Here is a 20,736-nt window from a genome sequence, read left to right on the forward strand (position 1 = left end):
GGCACTCAGGGAGCTGCCTGGGTGGGTGCATCCTCAGACTTCAGGCCTCTTGAGGAGTCCAGGCACAGCAGAGTGCCTCACCAGCCCCGTGGTCTATCTGTCTCACAGGACCTAAAAATCAAGAACATGGGCTCCTGGGCTAGCCTGGTGCAGAAGCATCCCACCACCCCATCCTCCACAGCAAAGTCCTCAAGCGACAGCTTCGAGCAGTTCCGCCGCGCAGCCCGAGAGAAGGAGGAGCGCGAGAAGGCCTTGAAGGCGCAGGCTGAGCACGCAGAGAAGGAGAAGGAGCGGCTGCGGCAGGAGCGCATGAGGTGGGCGTGGGATCTGGGTGGGGCGTGGGGCTCCCTGGGCTCAAACCTGTCCCCATGTGGATGCTGACACAGAGCCCTGCCCTGCTCAGGAGCCGGGAGGATGAGGATGCGCTGGAGCAGGCCCGGCGAGCCCATGAGGAGGCACGGCGGCGCCAGGAGCAGCAGCAGCAGCAGCGCCAGGAACAGCAGCAGCAGCAGCAACAGGCAGCTGCTGTAGCTGCCGCCGCCGCCCCCCAGGCCCGGAGCTCCCAGCCCCAGTCCATGCTGGACCAGCAGCGAGAGCTGGCCCGGAAGCAGGAGCAGGAGCGAAGGCGCCGGGAAGCGGTGAGCCGGGGGGCTTTGGGCACTGCTGGGAAGAGATCCACCCCTGGGGGAGTTGAGAAAGGGGACCCTGAGGTCCAGGAGGTGGCGGGGGCCGAGCTCTCCTTGTTTGTGCTGTGCTGGCCCTCTGGGCCTCCAGGGTGCTCAGGCCTGATTCAGGAAGTACTACAGTGTGGGCTTGTGGGGAGAGCCGTCGATGGAGGGCAGGGCGGGGATTCTGGGAGCAAGGGCAGAGCATGAAATTTCACTTCCTCTTACCCTCCTCTCTCCTCCAGATGGCAGCTACCATTGACATGAATTTTCAGAGTGATCTGTTGTCAATATTTGAAGAAAATCTTTTCTGAGAGCACCTGGGTGACTTCTGACTTTGATTTCCTGGCAAAACGTTGACTCTCCATAGTGTTAGGGGCAGCAACGGAGGCAGTAGCAGCGGCGAGGGGGTGTCTTCAGGCCTGGCTCTCCTGCATGCTATGCCTGGGGCAGGCCTGGTGGGCAGCTGAGGATCGCAGAGCCTGTCTGCCTTACAGCCAGCCGCACGTCCTGCCACCCCCACAGGACATCGGCACAGGGCACGCCTCGCCATGAGCAAGTGCCGGCTAGACCCAAGCCCCGAGTCCCCGCGTGTGGGGCAGAGGCCCTTCTCTCTGCCAAATGTCTACACAGTATACACAGGACATCGTTGCTGCCGCCACCGTGACTGGTTTACTGTCCCCAAGAGCGTGACGTTCGTGACGTCCTGCCCACCGGGAGTCCTTTCCCACACCCCAGCTGCCGCTGCCCACACCCAGGAGACCAGGGCAGGCTTGCAAGAGCTGGAGGTGGCAAGGGCGCTGGCCCACCCCCTTGCTGGCACTGACTTTGCCTTGAACAGACCCCACCCCTCCCTTCCCCTCCCCCCACAAGCCTTTAATTGAGAGCCGCTCTCTGTAAGTGTTCGCTTGTGCAAAAGGGAATAGTGCCGTGGAGGTGTGTGTGTGTCCATGGCAATCTGGAGCGAGGTGACTGTCACACGCGTGTGTGTGGGCCGGCCTCGCCTGGCGAGTGAGGCCACCAACCAAAGTCAGTTCCTTCCCACCTGTGTTTCTGGTTTTGTTTTGTTTTGTTTTTTTCTATATATATATTTTTTGTTGAATTCTATTTTATTTTTAATTCTCTCTTCTCCTCCAGACACAATGGCACTGCTTATCTCTGAAATGGTGTGATCGTCTCCTCATTGAGCGGCGGCTGCCACCGCGCTGTGGGTAGTGTGTGACCGTGGCTGTACTGTGTAGTGAAACATAGTTGGCATATCTTTGTTTGAAGTTTGTTGGTGACTCCACCAAACTGGTGTAAAAAAAACTCAAAAAAAAAAAAAGAAAAACCCACACACACACAAAATACAAAACACACAAAAAAAACTGCCTACATTTTACTCAGTTTCAAACTTTTACTAGTCTGTTTTTAATTATAAAACCAGAAAACTGCGTTTTCTTATTCTTTTTTCCTCCCCCCATTTGTTGGCTTCTTTTTATTTTTAATGTAAAATCTGTTGGGGTTTTTTTTTTTGTTTGTTTTTGAGTTTTTTGAGTTTTTTTTTTTTTTTTAAACCAGGAGAGGAAGGGCCAGGGGGTGAGGTGGGCACAAGGGGCCATTAGCCACAGACTGAGGCAGAGACTCCCTGCCTGGCGCTTGGCCCTACCAACCGGCTGCCCCTTCCCGACTTTTTTTTTTAATTTTATAATTGGAGCCCTTGGTGAGGTTACGCGTGCCATGAGAACCCACTCTACACCATGACGCTGGCGCCTCAGTGTTGGCCAAACTCTGGAGTCATTGACTGGTTTGACTTTCATACGGTGAATATGCATTTGGTCTGTACTGATCATGGAATAAACACATCTCTCTTTTTTAATGCTGGCGTCTCCCTGATATTTCTTTGTGAACCACCTGTTGTTGCCTAGGCTAAGTCTCCCCCCCCCCCCCCCCCCCCGCCCAACATACACACACACACACGCACGCACGCACCACCTTGGTACAAGAACTACCGCCTGGGACCACCTGGCCTGTCCCTGGGCAGGAGCTGCCCCCTCTAGACTGAAGCTGTTAACTGGGAGCCCAGGTATCCCTTCTCCCTGTGGACTCGAAGTTGGTGACATGCTCCAGCAGAACCTGGCCAAAGTCCAGACAGTATTCTTTCCCTTTGCCCTTCCTCCATCCTGATCTCCCACTCGCCCAAAGGACTTGAGCCACGTCTCCCACCTTGCCTGCCTCTGCCGAACTCCTTTCATTTAAGCTCAGGGTTAACAAGATACTTAGATAATGTACATCTCCCCAGATAGGATCCTCACCCCACTCCACCCCCAAGCCTGCTGGGTGGACACCCTGCTGGGCCTGCCTGTGCACCCATCTGTACACACATGCCCCAGCCACAGGGCAAGGGCAGTACTCAAGAGCAGCCCCCAGTATGTGAGATGAAAGTTTATCACTTACACGTATGCAAAGACACAGTGGTTGAAACATTTCCAGCACTGTTTATTAACCCACACTCTCCTTTTTTTCAAGCAGAAAGGCCCTGTATCTTGGGTTTGGGATCTGCCAAACATCCCAATTGATGGTATATGTAGTTCAGGCATTTAGCCAGAGACCTGCCCCACTCCTGCTCCACACTCCTCCCTACCCTCTTCCCCCTCCCACAGCACTTCCTTATAAACAAACCACTGTGCTGGTTCAAGTGTGACTTATATTTTGGTTCCATGGGGTTTCTTCCTTCTCATCCCACTCTCATTTTTTGTTCGGTGTTTTGTTCAGAAACTTCCCCAGGCCAAGTCTGTTTAGCTGGAGAAACGGTTTGTCTGCACCTTCCTTCTAAAGATTTAACTCTGCCATGGCCCTCTCCACACCTCCCTGAAGGGTGTTTCTCTAACTGGGTTGTTATTAGAACTTGGATCTACTATTTAATTTCTCTGGCCACTTCCCAACCCCTCCCACAGTACTAGAAATCTTAGTTCTATACAAGAGTAAGAGGTGTGTACGAGCCCATACTGTACTGTATGCACGGATCGCTTGGCCAATAATTATGTCAGTGAATCTGAGACTTGTATTAAACACTTTAGACATTTGTAGAAGGGAATTCGTAGACTTTTCACTTATATACTAAAAGTTTTTTTTTTTTTTTTTTTTGTGCAGTTCTCATTGCAAAAATAAACATTTGTACTGAATATAAAATTATCATCCTGTGACTACTGCTGTCTTTTTGTCTAAGGGTAGAGCTTGGGGATGGGTGTGGGTAGGGGGAATGTAGGAGTCAGTGTTCTGCAGAAGGGAGATCCACAAACACCCCCCAGCCATGACTGGTTGGTGTGTGCAGCAGCCAGGTTAGAGGCCTCAGGAGGAGGGATTCCTGGATCAAGTGGTTGGAAAATTGATTTGATGGGAAATGTAAGTGAAACCAAAGCCATGATACAGGCTAACTGTGCAAGAAAAGGTAGGTGATAAATGTGAGGTGAACAACTGTTTGTACATTGATACGCAATGTAATCATAGATCTCTGTTGGGCCCTGAAATGAACTGTTTACTGAAGCTGCTGCTGCTAAGTCACTTCAGTTGTGTCCGACTCTGTGTGACCCCATAGACGGCAGCCCACCAGGCTCCCCCGTCCCTGGGATTCTCCAGGCAAGAACACTGGAGTGGGTTGCCATTTCCTTCTCCAATGCGTGAAAGTGAAGTCCCTCAGTCGAGTCCGACTCTTAGCGACCCCATGGACTGCAACCTACCAGGCTCCTCTGCAGAACCACATAAACCAGATTTCCCTTAAATAGGCACCTGTGTGGTAATATCAGCAAGAAAAACAAGGAATGGGCCTATCTGAACACTGATTGACCTTAAGTATAAAAGGAAAAAACCAGGTGTATAAAATGTTTTCCATGAGAAACCAGGAAACTAGTTTGACAGTGGTCGATAACACGTCCCCACAGCTCTGAGGTGCCTGTTCACTCGCCCACACCATCCCCAGCCCTTCTCTACTGGCTGCTGTTTTAAAGTTTGCCCTTCCTTCCCCAAATTTGGATTTTTTATTACAGATCTAAAGCTCTTAAAATTTTATACTGATTAAATCACTACTGCAGTATTTGATTAAAAAAAATAGGGACCTATGAACTTAATATGGTGCCAGGACAAATATAATGTTGAGCAGCTTTGACAATACAAAGGCAAGGTTAACTGGTAGATGGGAGATTTGATGATGGTGTTCAGTAGCTAAGTCGTGTCTGACTCTTGTGATCCTGGGTACTGTAGCCCAACAGGCTCCTCTGCCCATGGGATTTCCCAGGCAAGAACATTGGAGTGGGTTGCCATTTCCTTCTCCAGGGCATCTTCCCGACCCAGGAGTCAAACCTGCATCTCCTGCATTGGCAGGCAGATTTTGCCACTAAGTCACCACAAAAGTCCTTGTGAGGAAAGATGAGAGGTGACAAAATGGGGTAAAGTTAGAGGAAACCAGTAGGAAAACTAAACATGGATACAGCTCCTGCAGTGGTGGTGACAATGATAGTCAATGCCCCAAACTGGTAATCAAAAGATAAAACCACATAAACACATTTAGAGAGAGCTATTAATAAATATCGAAAGTCATCCCAAAGGCTGCCTCTGGTTGGAGGAAGAGGTGGAGCCCAAGACTGCTGTTTTTCTCAAGTCCTTGATTGCTGTTGAGTCAGCTGTTAGGCTTCAGGCAAATGACTTAATACTCGAATTTCAGGCTCTTGGTTTATAATATGGGAAGGTGATAGTATCTACACTTAATAGGATTATTATCACGGTTAAGTAATGAGTAACTTTGAAATGTTTAGGATCTTGGGAGGAAGATTGCAAAACTGGAGGAGGAAGAAGCTACCCTGCCGGGCTTCTCGTCCAACCCTCCCTGCTCTGTTTCCTCTTTTGACCAGAGTCCCAGTGATTCGACCAGTCCGGTTCTCCAGGGCCCGGGCCGGGCCTGCCCTCTAGGAGTTAAGCTCTGGTCTTCACTGGCTGAGTCCCGGTCTCAACAACTGCGGATTGGCTCCGGGGCTGGACCTGTAGCCTGCACGTCAATAACCGCCGCTATCCAATCACAGGCGTGCAGGGAGGGCCAACGGATCCGCTGGACCAACTGGAGCCGGCGCGGGGTCTGGGCGGCTGGACCACCGTTGGAACCAGAGCTTAGTGTAGGTACTGCCAGGTCCCTTGGAGTCAGACTGAGGGGAGGATCGCGCGCTCCAGGGAGGGGAGCTCCTGGGAGATGAGGGTAGCGGCAGGAGCTCCCGAGGCCTCCTTGGGCCGCGGCGACAGCCCGCGATTCCCTCCTAACCTTCGCCATGGCACTGCCTATCCCCCTTCTTCCGCTTCCGGGCCCGCCTGACCCGCCATATTAGGTTCCGATCCCGGCCCGCCTCATTGGCCCGTAACCAGGCCGACTCCCAGCTCATTGGTCCATCCCTCTCACCGAAACCATCCAGACCCTGCCTCGGGGCTTCTCCGCCCAACTTAGGGCCCGCCTTCTCTAGGCTCCATCCTCATTCCCGGCCTCCTAAGCCGCGCCCCTAGCCCATATAAGGTTCTTAGGCCTAGTTGGGGCCCACATTTCCAGCTAGTAGGTTGCACTTACCCTGCATTGCCCCGCTCCTTTGCCCCAGACCCCGCCCATTTCACCCACAGCGCCTGCTGTCTTCTGTTCAGGCCAGACCCCAGTCTCCCTCTAGATCGGGCCCCCCTCACCCGATCACCCAGCCAACTCCGTCGTCCTACTAGACCCCCGCCCCTTAAGACTCGCCTAAGCCTTTCTAGATCCCTCCCACAGCCCGAGTCTTTAGCATCCCTTCTCCCCAAGGTTCCACCCCAACCACCTGAGTCTCGTCCTCGCAGCCTCCTCCCCCGCACCTCGAGCCTTGCTCCCTGCCACTGTCGCGCCCAGGTGTTTATCTAGCACTTGGTTGAGTTGTAAGCCATGGCAGTTTCGGTCTGAGCCGCCCGCCTCTTCTCTCGGTGCGTTCAGCAAAGCCCGACGACACGGAGGGGCTCCAAACCAAAGGCGGCGGGCTCGCCAGCCCAGATCCCGCCTCGCTGCTGCAGCCCGCACCCCTCGCCCATACCCCAGACGGCAACGCGGTAGTCCCGGGACGCGGAGCCATGCCCGAGCTGGTGGTGACGGCGCTACTGGCGCCCTCGCGCCTCACTCTGAAGCTGCTTCGTGCCTTTATGTGGAGCCTCGTGTTCTCGGCGGCGCTGGTGGCTGCAGCTGTCTATGGCTGCATCGCGCTCACACACGTGATGTGCCGGCCGCGACGCGGTTTTTTGGGGCGCCCCCGGCACACCCCACCGGTCTGCTTGAGCGACCCCACGCTGGGAGAGCACTGCTTCCTTATTCTCAGGGTGAGCATGACGGGGGTGCGGAAGGGGGCGCCGTCACCGGGCTTTCGAGGTTCAAGGATCCTGGAAGGCCGGCCCGTGTTGGATTGGTGCGGAATGGCAAATGGTTGAATCCAAGTCTGAGTACGCATGTGACCTGGGAGAAGGGAGGTGTTCAAGCCCGGGGAAGAGGGGTTTCCCAGGTCTCAGACTGTGCCCTCCCCCAGAGCTCGGGCTTGCGCCTGCACTATGTCTCCGCTGGACGCGGCAAAGGGCCCCTCATGCTGTTTCTGCATGGCTTCCCTGAGAACTGGTATGTCGGAGGCCCAGGGTCCTGGGACGCACAGGACCGGATGCGCGAGGAAGGGGTGGGGTCGGGCGGGCGGGAGGGGTGGGGTGGGGCGGGAGGTGTGGAGCTTGGACCACTAGAGCACTGAGGAGACGGAGACAAGGGCTGGGTAGACTGGGAGCCCCTAAGGCAAAGTATATCGGGCCTAGACTGGAGGACAGGAGTCCAAACGGAGATAGATGGAGACAGAAGGCCCTGAAGGGATGGGACGAAGAAATATCCATGTTGAGGCTGTCCAGAATCCAGGGCGCAGCTGACCTGCTGTGGTTCCCCATCCTCCCTTCTGCGAAGTCCTGGGCAGGAAAGTGGGGGTCACCCCAGGGTCCCTGCTGGGCATCATGCAGAGGTGCTGCCCTGGTACCCTGACTCACCCTCCCTCCCTGGCCCGCCTAACAGGTTCTCCTGGCGCTACCAGCTCCGGGAGTTTCAGAGCCGCTTCCACGTGGTGGCTGTGGACCTGCGGGGATACGGCCCCTCCGATGCGCCAAAGGATGTGGATTGTTACACCATAGACCTACTGATGGCAGATATCCAGGATGTCATTCTGGGCCTGGGTAGGGAGGTGCCCCCGTCCCAGCCCTGGCCCCCCTCACCCCTGCTTCACCTCTACCTGACATCTCACTTACACAGTTTCCTCTGACTTCCCTGCCAGGTTATTCCAAGTGTATCCTCGTGGCCCATGACTGGGGTGCACTCCTAGCCTGGAATTTCTCCATCTACTACCCATCCCTGGTGGAGCGAATGGTAGTGGTCAGTGCTGCCCCCATGTCAGTGTACCAAGGTGTGTCGGGGAGTCCTGGATGCTGGAGTGTGCTTGTGTGAAGGGGTGTGTATGTCTGTGTCAGCACTTCTATGTCCATCCATCCTAGTCACCACTCCAGGGGCTGGGGGCACAACGGTAAACCTGGCTTCCTTCCCCCATGGTGCTGTCAATCTATAATCCATGACAGTACACCAAGGAGTAATCCACATTTTTGTGAGCACTTACAGGTTACAATTGCTTTTTTTCCCCCCAAGATCTACTATTTATTTATTTTATTTTTGGCTGTGATGGGTCATCGTTTCTGCACGTGGGCTTTCTCTAGTTGCCATGAGCAAGGACTGCTCTTTGTTGTGGTGCATAGGCTCCCCATTGTGGTGGCTTTTCTTGTTGCAGAGCATGGGTTCTAGGTGTGTGGGCTTCAGTAGTTGTCACATGTGGGCGTCATGCAGAGGTGCTGCCCTGGTAGCACCTGGGAGTTGTGGCTCCCAGGCTCTGGAGCACAGGCTCAATAGCTGTGGTACACGGGCTTTGTTATTCCACAGCATGTGAGATCTTCCCAGACCAGGAATTGAACCCATGTCCCCCTGCATTGCAGGGTGCATTCTTAACCACTGGACCACCAGGAAAGGCCCTACAATTGCTTTGACAAGGAGCCTGCATAGAGTAACCTACACAAGCCTCCTGGGCTTATGAAAATGTTATTATCCCATGGTCCAGTTGGGGAAACAGAAGCAACTACAATAACATTTGAGATGTCATTTCTCTGGCCACCAAGTGTCCATCACATCACCTAATTTTAAATCCCAGAATTGTAGTCAGAGCTGTATTATCTCTCTTTCTTTTTTTGTTGTTTCTTATCTGTCTCCATCTCCAGCTTCCTGAGGGCAAGAGGGTTTTGTCTGTTCCATTCACTGCTATATCTCCAGAGTCTAGAACAGGGCCAGTAGGTGGTCAATAAATGTTAGCTGAATGAGGCAGGAGAAACGCATTCAGACATGGCAGGGGGAGCACGCCAGTGGCTCAGGGAGCTCCTGGGGACTGTGGAGGAAAGTGCCCCCATTCTGTGGGTACAGTGGCCACTTAGGAGAGAGACAAGCTTATTCCCTGGCCAAGAGAACCATTGAGTGTCCCCACAGGCTCAGGCAGGCAGCCATGGTATTCCTGAGTCTTGGCATATCTGTGTGCACGATCTGGGTGTGTGTCAAGTGCAGAGGTGTGGGGCCCGCAGAAACCCAGGCCTCACACCTGCCTCCCTCTCCCTACCCTAGACTACTCTTTGCACCACATCGGCCAGTTCTTCCGTTCCAACTACGTGTTCCTATTCCAGCTTCCCTGGCTGCCCGAGAAGCTGCTATCCATGTCTGACTTCCAGGTGCAGTAGGGTGAAGGCCCAGGGCTGGGTGGAAGGTCGTGGGCTGGGACTGAAGCCGGCGTCCTGTTGTTATGCCCAGATCCTGAAGACCACCCTCACCCACCGCAAGAGGGGCATTCCACAGTTGACCCCCAGTGAACTTGAAGCCTTCCTTTATGACTTCTCACAGCCTGGTGGCCTCACCGGGCCCCTCAACTACTATCGAAACATCTTCAGGTGAGGACCCAGGGCCTGACAGGCTCAGGAAAGTTGTGGGCATGGGGGTTGGGGTGGGGCAGCCATCCTTCTGCCTGTCTGTCTGTCTGTCTTGATCATAGGACCTTCCCCCTGGAGCCCCAGGAGCTGGCCACACCCACACTGCTGCTATGGGGGGAGAAGGACCCCTATTTTGAGCAAGGGCTAGTAGAGGCCATCAGCAGCCGTTTTGTGCCAGGCCGGCTCGAAGCCCACATCCTGCCAGGCATGGGGCACTGGATCCCCCAGACCAACCCTGTGGAAATGCACCAGTATATGTGGGCCTTCTTGCAAGATCTGCTGGACTGATGGCCCTAGCTCACTGGCTTGCATGCACCCAGGAGTTCTCACACTGGCTTGCATGGTCCCAGGTTGTATATATACGGATGGACTCTTGATGCACACGGATGGAATTCCTAGACTGCACACAAGTGCTTCTGTGGATACCCTCAGGCACACCACCCTCATATGCTCACATACAGGCAGGCATGTATGCACGTGTGAGCAAGCACTTTGACCCCTGGGAACCAGGTGTGCCTCTCTGGGGAGCTAGATACGAGTGTCCTACTTCTCCTTTCCATGAGGCCCCACCCATCTTGCCAAAGTCAAAGCCCAGAGCTGCGTTGACCATGAACTATGACCTTTCTGTCCCTGGCTTCCACCGCCAGTCTGGAGTCCTCAGCTAAATGCTGCTCTGTCCAATACAGTACTTGTAGCCACGTCTGGCTACTTCCATTTTAATGCAAGTTAATTAAAATTAAATAAAGATGAAAAATTTAGTTCCTCACTCACACAGGCAGGTGGAGGTCCTCCTCTCCAGCCAGGCCCTGGGTAAACTCCTATGATCTCCCTCCCGGTCATGACTCCTGGCCTTATGAGGTCAAATTCTCCCGCCCCAGCCTGGGAAAGATCCCTGGGATCTCTGTCTCAGATCTATGGGAAAACAGCTCTTGGCTCTGTTAGGATAAGTAAGATTGTGGACTCAGCACAGGAAGGGACCAGCTCCCTAAATAGCCATCTGGGGTGTCTGGCCTGCCTCCCCAGTTCCTGGACTCTTCTGCTCCAAATTAACCAGAGTTTCTGCTGATTCTTCCTGGGGACTCTTGGCTCCAGCCTCCAAGTGAAGATCATACACATCAAAGGTGAACTATCCAGCCCCAAGCCGGTCACAGCATTAACTTTTATCTCCCTAGGCCTTGTCCTGGCCTCTGGGAACACTGTCAGGACTTGCAGCAGTGTGATGAATCAGTCTGAGGGTCTCAGAAATATTAATACCTTTCTCTTATCTCCAGGGGTTTCTCTGGTGGCTCAGATGGTAAAGAATCTGCCTGCAATGCAGGAGACCCGGATTTGATCCCTGGTTGGGGATGATCCCCTGGAGAAGGGCATGGCAACCCACTCCAGTGTTTTTACCTGGAGAATCTCCTGGACAGAGAGCCTAGTGGGTTACAGTCTATGGGGTCACAAAGACTTGGACATGACTGAGCGACTAACACTTTTTACTTTTTCACTTTTATCTCCGGGATGGGCCTGCCTAGCCAAAGCCTGCCTGCTGGTTATCCGCTCTGTCCTCCTTTGTCCCCTGCATAAAAATCCTTTCACTCATCATATGTGTCAGGAGCTGTTCTAGGCCCTGAGGATAGAGTGTATTCAAGGACACAGGCCCCCTTCTGGAGTTAACAGAGAAGAGGCAGAAAGAGCAACGTGGGTGTGTGACCGGTCCCAGGAAAGGTTTTCGTTTCAGGGAGTGGGAAGCAGTAACAGGAAGGTCAGAGGCTGGGGTATGCTTGGGCTACTGGAGTAGCAAACAGTGTGGAGATTAGTGCCTGCTAGGGTGGAGCGAGGGGGCAGGCTCGAGGAAGAGGCCACAGCCACACCGCCAGGGGCTTCAAAGAGTTCGGATCTGATTCTCAAGGGGAGCCAGGGAGGGTTTTCAGCAGGGGAGGGACATGGTTTGCATTTTGAGAAGCTCCCTGTGGCGGCTGAACTTCTCACGCAAGAGTGAGAGCGAGGAGATAGGCCCAGAGCCGCGCACAGCCTCAGAACCAGATGGTCTGTTAGCCCCATCTGAGCCGGGACCCCCAGACCCCACCCATTCCACCTCCTCCCTCTACTCTTCCTCGCCGCAATCGAGGGGCCAGGAAGATGAACGAGAGGAAGAGGGAGCCCGGGACCTTAGTTAAGGTTTAGGTCGAGGAAGCCTGTGTGCAGGATGAAGACGGTGTGTCGCGGGGGCGGGGGGTGGGCAGGGTTGGCCGTGGGTCTGGTGACCGTTGCTAGGGTGACGGGGAAAGGGCTGATGGTTAACCGGAACGGGTAGAGGTTGTCTGGGTGACCAGAGGGGCCCAGGAGAAGGCTGACGAGAGGCCTGGAACAGTTGCCAGGGCGACGGGGGAGGGGGGTCCGCAGACGGTTGTCAGGGTAACGAGAAGGCGCCGTCTTACGCCTCCGCGGCTGCTGGCGGGCGAAAGGCGGTGTGGTGGGCAGAGGGGAGAGGCGATCGGGTTGATTGGGCAGAGTCCTGGCAAGTGAGCCAATAGCAACTAGAGGCTTGGCCAAAACCCGCCTCTCTCAGCCTGAGCCAATCCGGGAGCGTCTTTCTTAGAGCTGAGGAGGAGCCGACACCCTGAGGTTTTGGACTCTGACTGAGGCCCCTCCCAGACACCGAGTCACCCTCTTCCTGCTCCGGACTCCCGTCTCCAGATCACCTTCCATCGTTTACTCACTTATCATTCACTCATTCATTCGCTCACCCACTCGTGTACATGTCGTTGCTGCTGCTGCTGCTAAGTCACTTAAGTCGTGTCCGACTCTGTGTGACCCCATAGATGGCAGCCCACCAGGCTCCCCCATCCCTGGGATTCTCCAGGCAAGAACACTGGAGTGTGTTGCCATTTCCTTCTCCAATGCATGAAAGTGAAAGTGAAGTCGCTCAGTCGTGTCCGACTCTTCGCGACCTCATGGACTGCAGCCCACCAGGCTCCTCCGTCCATGGGATTTGCCAGGCAAGAGTACTAGAGTGGGGTGCCATTGCCTTCTCCAACATGTCCTTGCTACCAACTGTAATACGTGGTCCTGCACCAGTGGACGGACAGGGGAGATACAGCCGGGCAGACTCTCCCAGCCCTATGTGGTCAGACCCCAGTGGAATGAGGGACTAGGGGCGAGGGGATGGGATGGGCACCTACCTGGAGGAGGCGGCCTTAGAGCTGAATCCTGCTGGAATGTGCTCCAGTCCACAGAAACCTCCCGTGCACAAGTCATTTAGCATTTCTGTGGGACTGGGAGGAAGGTTTGGGATGGGAAGACGTGGGAATGCAAAATGATTCCAACACGAGGCCAGGAGCCACATCTCCAGTACGACCAGGGCCACAGGGAAGGGTCCCAGACAGATCTGCATGTCTGGAATATTACTTGGGAGCTGGTAAGGGGGCAGGACCAGAGGGGGAAGACTGAAGGTGGGGAGGCCTGGAAGGAGAATGGGTGTGGTCCAGGCAATAGAGGATGAAGTCCAGGCACTCGAAGGAGGAGTAGAATCCCAGAGAAGACCAGAAGCACGTTTGCGGCATATTCAACCTGAGGGAGCGGGACCCCTGAGGCAGGAACCTGGAAGCATCTAATAGGTTAAAGATAAAGATAATCCCTGGGCTTATCCTTAAAGATAATGGGCTTCCCTGGTGGCTCAGAAGTTAAAGCATCTGCCTGCAATGTGGGAGACCTGGGTTCGATCCCTGGGTCGGGAAGATCCCCTGGAGAAGGGAATGGCAACCCACTCCAGTATTCTTGCCTGGAGAATCCCATGGGCGGAGGAGCCTGGTGGGCTACAGTCCACGGGGTTGCAAAGAGTTGGACATGACTGAGCGACATAACTCACTCAAAGATAATCCAGCAAGCATCCATGTTTGGTGAGGCAAAAGGGCACTGAAGCTGGGAGAGAGAATGAAGCCTCCCCAGAACAGAGTGGAGAACAAACAAGACTTGGGAGCCCCCAGCATCTAAGAGACAGGCAAAGGAGGAGGGGTTAGGGTTAGGCAGCAGAGGAAGTAGGCAAGGGTGATGCCCCAGAAATGGTGGGGGAGGAGGTCAAGGAAGAGAGGCATGCACAGCCCATGGTATCAAAAGCTACTGAGAGATTTGGAGGATTGAGCCATGCAGATTGTGAGGGAGAAAACCTGAGAATTCAGGCTGAGGACAGTAGACTTGGATGCTCTGAATGCAGTTAAGTGGAGATGGGAGGGAAGAGTGGGGACCCCAGTCGGGAGCCTGGAGGGAACAACTGACATTCAAATGGAGCAATTTGAGACAGATTTGCTATAGGGACCATATACAGTGGGCAGGGTTTGAGGAAACCAACAGGGGTTAGTGCAGCAAACCCCAGTGAGCACCCCTGAAGAGGCATGACCACTTCCGGATCCCCCTGCCTAGGAAGGGGGAAGGAAGGATGTTAGCAGAGCCCAGAGAGAGGTTTGTTGTTTCAGTGTTGTTTGTCGTTCAGTCGCTAAGTTGTGTCTGACTATTTGCGACCCCATGGACTGCAGCACATCTGGCTCTCTGTTCTTCACTATCTCCTGGTGTTTGCTCAGATTCATGTCCATTGAGTTGGTGATGCTATCTAACCATCTCACCCTCTGTTGCCCCCTTGTTTCCCAGGGGACAGGGTCTTTCCCAGCATCAGGGTCTTTTCCAGTGAGTCAGCTTTTCACATCAGGTGGCCAAAGTATTGGAGATTCAGCTTCAGCATCAGTCCTTCCAATGAATATTCAGGATTGATTTCCTTTAGGACTGACTGGTTTGATCTCCTTGCTGTCCAAGGGACTCTCAAGAGTCTTCTCCACACCACAGTTCAAAAGCATCAATTCTTCAGCACTTAGCCGTCCTTATGGACCAACTCTCACATCCATACACGACTACTGGAAAAACCATAGCTTTGACTATACAGACCTTTGTTGGCCAAATGATTTCTCTGCTCTTTAATACCCTGTGGATTGTATGGACAGGACCTTTGGTCCAGTGATACAGTCAGCTGAAGTGGTGACCCTACCAGGAAAGATACAAGTGAATTAATATCCTGTTTTCTCCTCCTCCCTCCCCCTAACCCCTGCCCCACCGCTTCATCCTCCGCCAGTGCCTCCTATTGGCCAAACCCACTTGGAAGCCAGAGGACAAGGATGTCCATTGATACAGTCTGTAGAGGTCAGCCTCTTGGGGCGTAGAGCAGAATGGAGAAGGGGAAGAATGGAGCAAGCAGTGGGGAGAGATGCAGGGGAGAGAGATGAGCTCAGGGAAGGGGTGTGCATGTGAAATGAGCGTTTGCTGCAGGTTTCACTTTATCATAGAATCCCTGGTGGCTCAGATGGTAAAGAATCTGCCTTCGATGATGAGACTCGGGAGATGCGAGTTTGATCCCCTGGAGTAGGAAATGGCAACCCCCTCTAGTATCCTTGCCTGGAGAATCCCATGGACAAAAGAGCCTGGTGGGCTACAGTCCATAGGGTCTCAAGGATTCGGGTACGACTGAGCAACTAACACTTCACTTTGTCACAGAAGAGACCTCAGCCTATGGCCAAAGAAAGAGGTAATGAAAAGCCAAGGTGGGGGGAATGCTCCCCTTCTCTGAAGCAAGAGGAAAAGTGCATGGGTGGGGGACAAGTGCCACACCTGCAGGGGAGAAGGAAGACAAGTTTCAGGAGCTGGGGCAGCAAGGAAGTAATAAAGGGTGTCAGAGTGTTTGGGGCTTCCCAGGTGATGCTAGTCATAAAGAACCTGCTTGTCAATGTAGGAGGCATAATAGACACGGGTTTGATCCCTGGGTGGGGAAGATCTCCCGGAGGAGGGCATGGCAACCCACTCCAGTATTCTTTGCCTGGAGAATCCCATGAACAGAGGAGCCTGGCAGGCTAGGATCCCTAGGGTCGCACAAAGTCTTACATGACTGAAGCAACTTAAAAAATGCACGCACGCACACACACAGAGTGTCTTAGTTCAGAGGTGAGCTGGAAAAGATGGGGTCCTGGGTGAGGCCCTGGGCAAGGAAGGTTGGAGTGGTCTGACCACACAGCCTGTGAGGCCAAGACATCCATTGGGATGTCCTACCCAGTGGAGGGTCTTAAGGCAGGGAAACCACTGCCTGCCCATCCCCCACCAAGGGTGGGAGTATGGCTTCCCTTCTTCCCCTGCCCAGAGCTGTTGAGCCAGTAGGTGCTTGATGGAAGTGAGTTCCTTTCTTTTCACTCCCCTTTCTTCCACTTTAAGCCTTCCCACCCACTCCTCCTTCAGGAGGCCCTATCAGCCCTCCTCTGACTGAGCCCTGGTCTAACTGAGGCCAGACATGTCCATGTCCAGATAGGGACTGGTTTCGAGCAGGTTCAAGTCCCAGCACCTGGGTCCTGCTGTTCCTCTGACACGTGCTGGGTATATTCATTCATTCATTCAGCTGACCGTTATTTCACCTACTGTGTGTCAGGCTCTATACTAGACATCAGGGATTCAGCAGTGAGCAAGCCAGAGGCCCACAGAGCTCAGAATGCTGTGAGAGCCAGGTAGGATCACAGGGAAGGGTCAGAGTGGAACTGAGAGAGGCCATGGGAGCCAGCAGAGCCCATGGGAAACTGCAAGGAAGGATCCCTGGGAGAAGAAATAGCAGTGTTGGAACTTCCCTGGTGATCCAGTGCTTAAAGACCCCACGCTCCCAATGCAGGGGGCCTGGATTCAATCCCTGGTCAGGGAACTAGATCCATCATGACGCAACTGAAGATCCCACACGCAGAAATGAAGATGCCACCTGACGCAACCAAGACCCAGCACAGCCAAATAAAAAAATTTAAAAAAAAAAAAGGAAATGGTGGTGTTATTGTTTCCAACCTTTTTTTTTTCTTCTTTTTTTTTTTCGTTTCCAACCTTGATCAGGTCAGCTTCCCTCGGCCTAACCCCTCCAGTGGTGTCCACTGTGCTTTTCATTTAAACCCAGATCTTTGGCCCCTTGGAACTCGGCCCCCATCAGTTTCCCTGAGCACCTACCCCTTGCTCACTCTGCACCCAGTACCCTGGCCTCCTTGCTGTTCCTCTTAGCCACCCACCCCTCTCTCCTCTGGGCCTTTGCACTTTCTTTTCCTTCCACCTGGAACATGCTACCAGACTGTTTGCCTCTCTGGCTTACAGCTTACAGTCTGAAAAGCTCCTCCTTTCAGATCACAGTTCTTTTAGCTCAAACCAGTCTATCCTAAAGGAAATCAACCCTGAATAGTCATTGGAAGGACTAATGCTGGAGCTGAAGCTCCAGTACTTAGGCCACGTGATGTGAAAAGCCGACTCATTGGAAAAGACCCTGATGCTGGGAAAGATTGAGGGCAGGAGGAGAAGGGGGTGACAGAGGATGAGATGGTTGGATGGAATCACCAACTCAATGAGTTTGAGCAAACTCCAGGAGATGGTGAAAGACAGGGAAGCCTGGCATGCTGCAGTCCATGGGGTTGCAGAGTTGGATACGACTGAGCAACTGAACATAACATAAATATATTTATTCATTTATTTTTTTGGCCTCACTGCAACACATGGGATCTTATTTGCCCGACCAGGGATGGAATCCGCACCCCCTGCAGTGGAAGCACAGTGTTTCTACCACTGGACCTCCAGGGAAGTCCCTAAATATTTTTATTTATTTATTTATTTGGCTGGTCTTAGTTGCGGTACATAGGATCTTCGATCTTCATCGTGGCATTCGAACTCTTAGTTGTGGCATGCAAACTCCTTAGCTGTGGCATGTGGGATCTATTCATAGTTCCCTGATCAGGGATGGAATCCAGGCCCCCTGCATCGGGAGCTTGGGGTGTTAGCCACTGGACCACAAGAGAAGTCCCATGTCTTAGTTCTAATGTTCCCTTGTTAGCAACTCCCATCTCCATCACCTACACTGAAATCTCTTCACCTCTCATGTCCCATTCTAGGCTTCTTATTTGTTTACCTCCTTGTTTCTTATCTGTCTCCCCTATCAGGGCAGGAACCTGCTCGGTCTTCATCACCTCTACCTGTAATAGGGTCAGGCATGAAGTAGTTGCTCAGTGTGTGTTTGTCAAATGACTGAACGAAGGTGAGGAGAGCTGGAGGGCCAGAGTGAGCTGTCAGGTGACAGGAGTCTCCCAAGTTGGAGTAAGGTGTTCCAGGCAGTGGGTACAGCCATTGTGAAAACTGGAAAGGCTGAGGGCTTCCCTGGTGGCTCCATGGTAAAGAATCCACCAGCTAATACAACGGAGATGGGTTCAATCCCTGGTACCAAAAGATCTCATGTGCCACTGGGCAACTAAGCCTGTGCACCACAACTGCAGAGCCTGTGCTCTGGAGCCCGGGAGCCACGACTGCTAAGCACACGGACCACAACAACTGAAGCCCGAGTGCCCTAGAGCGTGTGCTCCGCAACAAGAGAAGCCACTGCAATGAGAAGCCAGCACGCTGCAACTAGAGAAAACCCTGCACAGCAGCCAAGGCCCCAGCACACAGCCAGAAAAAAAGCTAGGACTGGGAAACAGGGAAGAGAAACTGGTGAGGAAGATGTCGTTCTGGGCAATGGGAAGCCATGAAGGGTTTGAGCATGAGAGGGCTCCAGGGAGGCAGTGGTCAGGATCGCTGGCTGGGTCTGCAGCCCACAACCCCTGGGGTCCATCCCTTCCCCCCATTGCCCAGGCCCCATAACCCAGCGGCCCTCACTCCTGCTGGTTCTTGTTAGGCTCCCACAGCCTGGGTGTAAGGGCCTAGCCCCAGTTTTCATATGCAGAGGACAGGACTGTGGTCCCAAGAGGATAAGCGAAGGGCACATTCTCAGGTTCCCAGTCAGCGGGCCGGGGCCCAGCAGCTGTGTCTTGGCCTGGCCCCAGGTCCTGCATCCCTGGGGACTGAGCTCATTGAGGAGAAATGCAGTCCCTGGCCAAGGCAACCAGCAGGGGCAAGGGAGACGGCTCAAACCCACCCCTACCCCCACCATGTTGGGAACTGGGTGTCTGCCTGCTGCAAAGCCATGGGAATAATTGCTCTGACTGTCCTGACCCCCAGGGATCTGGACACCTTGGGCTATTCCTGCCACTGTGACTGGAGGGCAGAGGAAAACCGGAGCGGGGACCCTCACTTTCTGCCTTGCTGAGTTGGTGTCCTCAGAATTTGGGGGCTTCAGAAAGGGACTGACAGGGCTTCCCTGGTGGCTCAGTGCTTAAGAATCCTGTTTGCAACGCAGGGGACGCTGGTTCGATCCATGGTCTGGAAAGATCCCACGTGCCGCGGGGCAGCTAAGCTTGTGCACCACCACGACTGAGCCTGAGCTCTAGAGTCCATGAGCTGCAATTACTGAGCCTGTGTGCTGAAACTACTGAAGCCTGCATGCTGTAAAGCCCGTGCTCCACAGCGAGAGATGCCACCACAATGAGAAGTCTGAGCACCGCAACTAGAGAAAGCCTGCATGCAGCAATGAAGACCCAGGGCGGCCAAAAAGAAAGTAAATAAATAATTGGAAGGGAAAAAGAGAAGGATGCACAGTAGGGGCTCTGTAAACGTATCTTCTTTTTGTTCTCACTCCCCTTGTGCTATACTCAGCCTGTTTTTTCATCATTACTGCTTCCTCTCTGTCTCTGTCTGCCACAGGCCAGGGATCATTGGGTCAACAGAGTAGGAGACTTTGGACTTCCTGCCTAGCAAAATGTGTGTCCAGGTTCTTGGTTGCTCCTTGTGATGGGGAGCTCAGCACCCATTAGGGCATCTATTGCAGCAGAAAATCCTTTCTCAGGGGGGTCAGGGGAGGCACTGAAGTCTCTACCTTTGTCCCCTGGGCCACTTGACCCTTTTCAGGACCCCCAGATACCTAGAAGTTACTGAGGATAGTCGTCTGGGCCCCCAGTGGTGGCTCCTTTGGACTGAGCATGCCAACTCCTTCAGCCAGTTCCCTCCCACGTTACCCCCTCAGTGCCCACCTCATGTTGTGTGATGTCTGGCCACTGGTGAGCCCCCATTATAGAAGAGGGGATAAAGGCAGGATACAGACACTCCCAGCCCCTTGAGGACAAGCCAAGTGGTAGGGTGAAAGTATGCTAGGAAAGCCAGGGGTGGGGAGCAGAGAGGACTTCCTGGAGCTGAAATCTTAAAGAATAGGAATTTACCGGGTACAGGAATGGAGGTGAATAGGCATGCTAGAAGGAGGGACCAGCACGCGCAAAGCCACGACATGTGCAGGAAATAGTACAGCATTCCCTATAGCTAGAAGGAAATGCATTTTAAAATTTTTATTTATTTATGTACTTTGGCTGCACCGTGCAGCTTGTAGGATCTCAGTTCCCTAACCAGGGACTGAACCCAGGGCCGCAGAAGTGAAAGCCTGGAATCCTTAGCCCTAGGCCACCAGGGAACTCCCAGGAAATACATTTATTTATCTTTATTTTTGGCTGTGCTGGGTCTTCATCACTGTGCACTGGCTTCCTCTGGTTGCAGCGAGAGGGGACTACTCTTCATCATGATGCACAGATTTCTTCTTGTGGTGGCTTCTCTTGTTGCATTGCACAGGCTCTAGAGCCAGCAGGCTTTGGTAGTTGCGGCACATGGGCTCAGTTGCCCTGTGGCATGTAGAATCTTCCGGGACCAGAGATCAAACTGTGTCCCCTGAATTACAAGGCAGATTCTTAACCACTGGACCACCAGGGAAGCCCCAGGAAATGCATTTTTAAAAAGAACACATCTACTATGAGTTCATGCTTGGGGAGGAAGCAAAAGGGTCCTTCTAACTAGCTGGATGTCCCAGGCAGAAAGAAGAACCTGAGCAAAGGCTGTGAGAGTGCAGAGCCTACTGGGTGACTCAGTGTGATGATGAAGGGAACAGGAGGGGCTGGGGAGTGTCTGAAGGCTCTGAAAGCAGGGCTGAGGGGCTTGGATTTCCTCCCAGGGTGATGGGTATGAGAAGGACTTAAGCTGTGCCTTCCCTCATCCCCATGGGCCTGTTGACTCAGCACACTCACAGTGAGTCAGCTGTGCCCCTTCTGATTATGCAACTTTTGTCTTT

At 53.4% G+C, this 20,736-nt stretch overlaps 2 protein-coding genes across 8 annotated transcripts in view; both read left to right on the forward strand.

Annotated features, from left to right (window-relative positions):
• BRD4 (bromodomain containing 4) overlaps window positions 1–2,523 on the forward strand; it is an 87,814-nt gene extending 85,291 nt beyond the window's left edge. The window contains 3 exon segments of the mRNA XM_059888518.1: window positions 109–314; window positions 404–638; window positions 911–2,523. Coding sequence (XP_059744501.1) covers window positions 109–314; window positions 404–638; window positions 911–979 — 510 coding nt within the window. The 3' untranslated portion in view covers window positions 980–2,523.
• A 3,202-nt stretch (window positions 2,524–5,725) lies between these two features.
• Window positions 5,726–19,453, forward strand: EPHX3 (epoxide hydrolase 3). 7 transcript variants are annotated; one of them, XM_005208527.5, is made up of 8 exons: window positions 5,726–5,813; window positions 6,637–7,013; window positions 7,217–7,302; window positions 7,735–7,892; window positions 7,991–8,119; window positions 9,370–9,473; window positions 9,553–9,689; window positions 9,791–11,312. In XM_005208527.5, exons 2-8 carry the CDS (start codon window positions 6,771–6,773, stop codon window positions 10,014–10,016), a joined length of 1,083 nt encoding a protein of 360 aa, XP_005208584.1. In that variant the 5' UTR covers window positions 5,726–5,813; window positions 6,637–6,770; the 3' UTR covers window positions 10,017–11,312. The 7 variants fall into 7 exon arrangements, with proteins under 7 accessions (XP_005208584.1, XP_005208583.1, XP_024850398.1 ...); XM_005208526.5 differs by having other exon boundaries at window positions 5,726–5,809; XM_024994630.2 differs by having other exon boundaries at window positions 5,726–5,809; window positions 11,000–11,312.
• The last annotated feature ends 1,283 nt before the right edge of the window (window positions 19,454–20,736 follow it).

Source organism: Bos taurus, chromosome 7 (genome assembly GCF_002263795.3).
Source record: "Bos taurus isolate L1 Dominette 01449 registration number 42190680 breed Hereford chromosome 7, ARS-UCD2.0, whole genome shotgun sequence".
NCBI classification, from domain to species: Eukaryota; Metazoa; Chordata; class Mammalia; order Artiodactyla; family Bovidae; genus Bos; species Bos taurus.

What these genes read in the sequence shown, in the direction of transcription:
- EPHX3 (XM_005208527.5), top strand. Translation starts at nt 6,771, where the DNA reads ATGCCCGAGCTGGTGGTGACGGCGCTACTGGCGCCCTCGCGCCTCACT. An exon ending in CCCCATGTCAGTGTACCAAG is followed by an intron (nt 8,120 to 9,369) that starts GTGTGTCGGGGA and finishes TCCCTACCCTAG; the next exon opens with ACTACTCTTTGCACCACATC. An exon ending in TATCCATGTCTGACTTCCAG is followed by an intron (nt 9,474 to 9,552) that starts GTGCAGTAGGGT and finishes TGTTATGCCCAG; the next exon opens with ATCCTGAAGACCACCCTCAC.